We start from the raw sequence: 6,324 nt of genomic DNA, 5'->3' as shown, positions 1-6,324 counted from the left end.
TAAGGCATTGGACACTCCCACATGGCCGACCATGGTTCGAGTCCCAGACCTGGTGGCTTGCTTTCTCACTTTCCCTCTCCCTCTCTCTTTCTCTGGAGACTGCACATACCCCATAGCAAAAATCTCTCTTAAAAAAAAGGAAGAAAGGAAGAGATAAAGGGGAGAAAAAAAAAGGAAGAAAAGAGTTTATCTTATATAAAGGTGACAGTTTGTGAGGAAACTTGTTTTTAAAAGAAAACATCACCTACTGAAAATAACATGATGTGAAATGCATCTGGATTCTTACTTTGAGTATTCTCTCAAAGTCTATTTTTCCAGGCTGGCAGGTGATATGACGTTTAAGGTGGTAGACTCCTGCATGACCAACTATGGTTTGAGTACCGGAACTTTCTCACTTTCCCGTTCTCTTTCTCTCTCCGGTGAAATTAAAAAATAATAATAATAAATAAAATTAAATAAGTAGTCCTTTAAAAAATAGTCTATTTTTCAACACTATGGGACATAGACACAAACAATCACATATTGACAAAAAAGAAAGAGATACTATGATGGGTGACAGGGAAGAAAGAGAAGAAAATAAATTGCAGACTTAAATTTTTTCATTCAACTTTATCCACAGTTTGCATCGGTAATATACATTTAGTGTTCCATTTATTTTAAAATGCATCAGAAAATCAATTATGATAGATCTGTGACCAATACAAACATTTCTATTCAGTTAGAAAAGTCATTAACCTAGCATTCTGTAAAGATAGTTATTAAACAAATGGTAATGCATTTTTATTCCTTATTTCAATTCTAACAAAGCAAATATCACTTCTTTCTTGTGCCATACAATAATAAAATTTAACAGAAATAGCTATCTATTATATTTTTTAGGGCCTAATAAAATATTTGTGTTTGATAATTCAACCTTTATCAAATCACAAATCTCCTTCAAATAATGATACTCATTCTTAATTCAATAACTGAAGTAAACATATAATAACCTTAAAAACATTCAGAATGAAGTTTACACTTAAAACTACTAAAACAAATACATCAGAGCCTTGGTATAATGGTATCCTTGGGGACTATGGTGCAAAATTGCTTCAGAGGGTGGTGTTGCCTTTAAGCATAACAGTAAATGAACTGCCTTGGTGTGGGCTTCAGATGAACCCCTCTAATAATGGAATTTTGCTTTGTACTAAAGAATACTACAGTGATGTTCTGGTGCATTTTCTCTTTAAAGTAATAATTGACTGACAAGTGAGTGAGTGAAATGTAGTAAGAAAATGGCCTATAATTTCACTACTATTTCAATGATGTGAAACCAGAAAATACTTGTAAAATAATTAACACTAGATTGATTAATAAGAAGGATTCTACAGGATAACTATGAAAACAGTACAAATGATTGCCTTAGTTTATAATGGTTGATTTGTAACACTGTCAAATTTCTACATTAAAAACTCAACAACTAAGGTATTTATTTGCCATTTCTTACCATTATTACCCAAGTTTTCACTAGGGAGATTAAGTCAGTGAGGGTTGTTGTTTTTGTTTTTGTTTTGTTTTGTTTTGTTTTTTAAGATCCAACTGAAAAATAACAACTAATTAGCTCAAATATTTAAAGTAATAAATTACTAATAATTTAATTTGTAAACCTTGTAGTCATAAGAAGTTTTAATTACTTAAATCTCTGATTCAACTCTTAGGGAATGTAAAGAACACATCTGTATTCCAAAGCCAAAATTTAACTGTATGGCTTCATGCTAACTAATGAAAAAAGTACAGTCGTTTCTAAACCAACGCTTGCTATATCATTTGGCACTCTAGTTTTTACCATTTATATATACCCTTTGAGATACCCAGGCCAACATTTTCTTAAGTTGCATCCATATTAAGAGGTAACAAGTGCAAATGATCACATATTTAAGATATGATACTTGCTTGGCTATTACAAAAGTAATTATTAAGGTTATTTTACAGGAAACTGAGTTATTCATTACAGTAATGTTTTTGAAAAATTCCTGCACTACTTCCAATGTAAATTTATTCACATCTAGAGCAAATAAGAACTTTATGTAACATACTATCTGATAAAAATATTCATAGGATGGTCTGTGTTTAATTCAACATCAACTTAATTGAGGATCATAAGGTGTAAAGGAGCGACAAATGGCTAGATTTCAAAGAAACCTATTCCTCATTTTCTGCTGTCTGAATATAGTTAAATGCAGCACTGACATGATGTTCCTTAAAGTCAACATATAAGCCAAAACTTTGACAGTTTTATCAAAATGTCCTTCATAATTAGGACTTTGTTAGTTCTCAAAAACTTTACTGCTTTGTGTAACATTTTCAATACGGAAATAAAATACTCTTCAAATAATACATTTTAAAAGATGATTAAGTTTTACAAAATTAAATAGCATAAATTAAGCATATTAACATTTTTTGACAACATGAGATAACCAATTTAAGAAAAACTGCAATGGACTAAACTAAAAAAAACCACAAGTGTCACAATGTGAGGTGTATTTAAAGCCTCACATATTACCGATGTTACAAAAGCTACTAAAATATTTTAAAGTTCCACTGATTCTATTAATACATAAAAAGAAATTGCAAAAATGCTTAAGACTATATAAGAGTTATCAATTACACAGGCACTTCACATGTAAACAATCTACAGTACAACTGAAAATATTTTGGCACCAACCTATAATACTAAAAGAACTGAATATAAAGCCAGAGTTCTGTTTATCTACTCATTTTTCTCTAGAAAACTAAGACCGAAGATTGAAGAAATTGTGTATAAACTAGAATTAGAAGTGTATTAAATAACTCAAATATAGTTTTGTTTTAGGTTGCTAAAAAACAACTACCTTCTTCCAGATGTCTACTAATATGCTACGATGTAAAAAAATTAAACCTAATGTGATTATTAAATTGAAACTACCTTTAAAATTTAATATCAATCTGCTTTCTGAAAAATAATCGAGGTTACCAACTATCTCAGTAAAAAGAGAATTCGAAATGATCAAAAACTCTTATTAAATTAATCCAGTTTCCCCCCAAAACAAGTTTGGGCAAGTTTAAGTTTGATGTTTTAATGTAATTTTTTTAAAAATCCAAAGGCTTGACCTAAGACAAACTATTTTTCACTGGACATTTGTATTCATGAATTTGAGATATCTGAAATCACTTCAAATAAAGGAGACTAAACACTTATGATTTTTAAAAATGTTTTATCAAGCCATAGAAAGCTGAGATGCCTTGGTTGTAGGTAACTCAAGGAGTGCCTGAACTGTGACACCAACTTTCACAAGACCTCGTTCTTCCAAAATGTGATGAGGCAAACAGAGTCTTTCCTGGAAAAAGCAGAAAAAAAGAGACTTGAACATGTGTTTTTTAGTAGTATAGTAAAACTCAAGTTATTATCAGATTTTAAAAACATGTTTTTAATAGACTTTTAAAAATAAACCATTTTTACACCAGGTACATGTGCTAGTGCCCAAGATCTGAAGGGCTGGAGGATGGGAGGAAGGAGATCATGGCATAATCAGATCCAAGGAGGGTGCTCCCCTCTCTCTGTATACTCACAAATGCATGCACGTGATCCATCATGAATTTTTTAAAAAAGAAAAAACTTAAAAAATACACAATTTTAAGTTTTTTCTTGTAGGTATTATACTCTAAAATAAGTTGAGATTCTTAACTTATACTAGGAAAAGGACTATAGAGGTTGGCCTTGTCTGAAATGCTGTAACTCTACACCTGAATCTCTTCCTCTACATAGATCATATTTGTAAAAGAATAGGTTGCCCTTTCTACATTTCTCACTCACTATTCAACCACTGCTAATTTACATCTGCCCCTAACGCGCCTGTCCACTAAAATTACTCAGGTAAAAAAACCACCAATCTTTCTAAAATGCCAAATGTTGTACATGTCTACTTGACTGCTCTGTTATATCATGCCTTTAATACCTTTCTTAAAATCTTAGTCCTCCCTGGTCTTAGGTGATACCTCTCTACCTCTTCAACTTTCCTGACACCAACTGTGCAGTAGCTTTCACTAACATTCACAGATCTTCTTTGAATATCCTAAATACACCCAAGGGTTCTCTCTCACCTTCTTATTTTTTTTTTTAACAGTAAATCCTCCCCTTGGTACTCTTATAGATTCCCATAGTTTTAACTATCCCTTCCATCTGGACTACTTACAAATCTTTATTTTATCCTAAGATTGCTCTAATAAGTGCCAAACGGACACAGCCAAATGGATGTCCAACTGGCACATCAAACTCAATATGTCCACAAGAGAACTACTTCTTCACTAAAGTAACTTCTACTGTATTCTACAGGTTGGTCAGTAATACACTATTCAATTTCCATTAACATAAACCCAAGAATCATAATAATCTCTTATTTCCTTACTTCCATAACCCATTTACCAAATGCTCTGATAATATCCCATAATTTTTCCAAAAGTATGCTCTTATCTTCATTTTAACTGCTACATTTTTTACCCTCCTAATATTTGCTTATGTATTAAAATAACTGAAGTGTATGTTAAAAATGAAGAATAGTTTTAAATCAATTATTTCAGCTCCCATCTTAGAAGCTAGCAAAATAGGAGCAAATTAAACAAATAGCAAACACAAAAAATAAAATAATAAAGGTGAAAGAAGAAAACAATAAAGTAAAAAACAAAACAATAAAAAAATCAGTGAATAAAAAACAGTTCATTGTGAAGATTTTTAAAAATTCATAAAACTTTAACAGGGTCTAAAGGACAGAGAGCATGCACAAATTACCAATATCAAGAATAAGGGAAGTAACATCACAAGAGATTCTATAAATACTACAATAATAACAAGACAACATTATAAACAACTTTATAACATTAATTTGACAAAGATGAAATAGGATGAATTCTTTGAAAAAACACAATATATAAAACTTAAGCAAGAGAAAATAGATCCCAGAATAGCTCTGTATCTATGATAAAAATGGAAACTGTAGTTAAACACTTCCTCAACAAAGGAAACTCCTGGCACAAATGGGCTATTAATAAATTTGATTAAATATTTTTAAAAGAAATAGTATCAATTCTAAACAAAATCTTCTCAAAAAGTAGAGGATAAAGTACTTCCTAATTGTCCACAAGGCTGTATTACCTTTACATAACAGGCAAAGATGTTAAAAGAAAACTAAAATCCACTACCTCCATGAAAATAGTTGCAAAATGTCTAAACAGAATGTTAACAAATTGTGGCCAACAGATGGCATACTGGTTAGTTGCTGGACTCCCACACAGTCGACCATGGTACAAGTCCTGGACCTGGTGGCTTGAAACTCATGTAGGGCACCTGTGCGGACATACCCAAGATCCTGAGAGGAAAATGGAAGAGAAGGAATTGCAGCACAGCAATCCCCTCAGGGGGTGATTTCTCACTTTTCCTCTCACTGTTTCTCTCTCACCACAGCCACTGTGGAAAACAATATAGAAGTTCTTCAAAAATCTACAAATAGAACTACCATATGATCCATGGGACCAGCAGTTGATGTAATGGCTATGTCGCTGGACTCCTATGTAGTCGACTACAGTTCAAGTTCCAGATACAGTGGCTCAAACTCACATTGGGCGCATGTGTGTGCATGCACAAGATCACAAGAGAAGAACGGAGGAGAAGAGATTGCAGCATGACCATCCCACATGGCGGGATGATTTCTTGCTTTCTGTCTCTCTCTATCTTTCTGATGAGCACATGTGCCCTATAAGCAAAAAACCTAAGAGAGACACTTGCGCATCCATGTTTATTGCAGCATTAGTCATAATTGCTAAGATATGGAACCAATCTAAATGCCTAAGAATTGGTGAATGGAATGAAAAAATGTGGCACATATACATTTTGGAATACTACTGAGGCATAAGGAACAATGAGACCCTGTCATCTGATTCAAAGTGGATGAATACAGAAGATTTAATACCAAGCTAAGCCAGACTATGAAAGACAAACACTGTATATCTCTGCTCAGTAGATATTGAATGTCACATTTTATGGCAGAAAAGGAAAGATACAAAAATATTAATATTAGGGAGGACAAGTGTAGATATGAGAGACTGGATGGCAGGGGAGTGGATAGCAGAGAACGAGTGGGAGGAGCTCAGGGATGAAACATTTAAAACATAAAAATGTAAAGCTCTCTGTTGATAATGATATATATGCTAATATCTTTGAAAAAACTGAAAAATAAACTTGGAGAAATTCCCAAAACTCATTAAGGGTATCTACAAAAACCCCACAGTTGATATCACACTAATTGATGAAGA

The 6,324-nt window shown here is 32.6% G+C and overlaps 1 protein-coding gene across 1 annotated transcript in view; it reads right to left on the bottom strand.

Annotated features, from left to right (window-relative positions):
• Positions 1–3,236: 3,236 nt before the first annotated feature.
• LRCH2 (leucine rich repeats and calponin homology domain containing 2) overlaps positions 3,237–6,324 on the bottom strand; it is a 155,906-nt gene continuing 152,818 nt past the window's right edge. Inside the window, 1 exon segment of the mRNA XM_014582870.1 lies at positions 3,237–3,356. Coding sequence (XP_014438356.1) covers positions 3,237–3,356 — 120 coding nt within the window.

Source organism: Tupaia chinensis, unplaced genomic scaffold (assembly GCF_000334495.1).
Source record: "Tupaia chinensis unplaced genomic scaffold, TupChi_1.0 Scaffold143886_1, whole genome shotgun sequence".
Classification (NCBI taxonomy): domain Eukaryota; kingdom Metazoa; phylum Chordata; class Mammalia; order Scandentia; family Tupaiidae; genus Tupaia; species Tupaia belangeri.
This window is presented reverse-complemented; position numbering and strand designations above follow the sequence as displayed.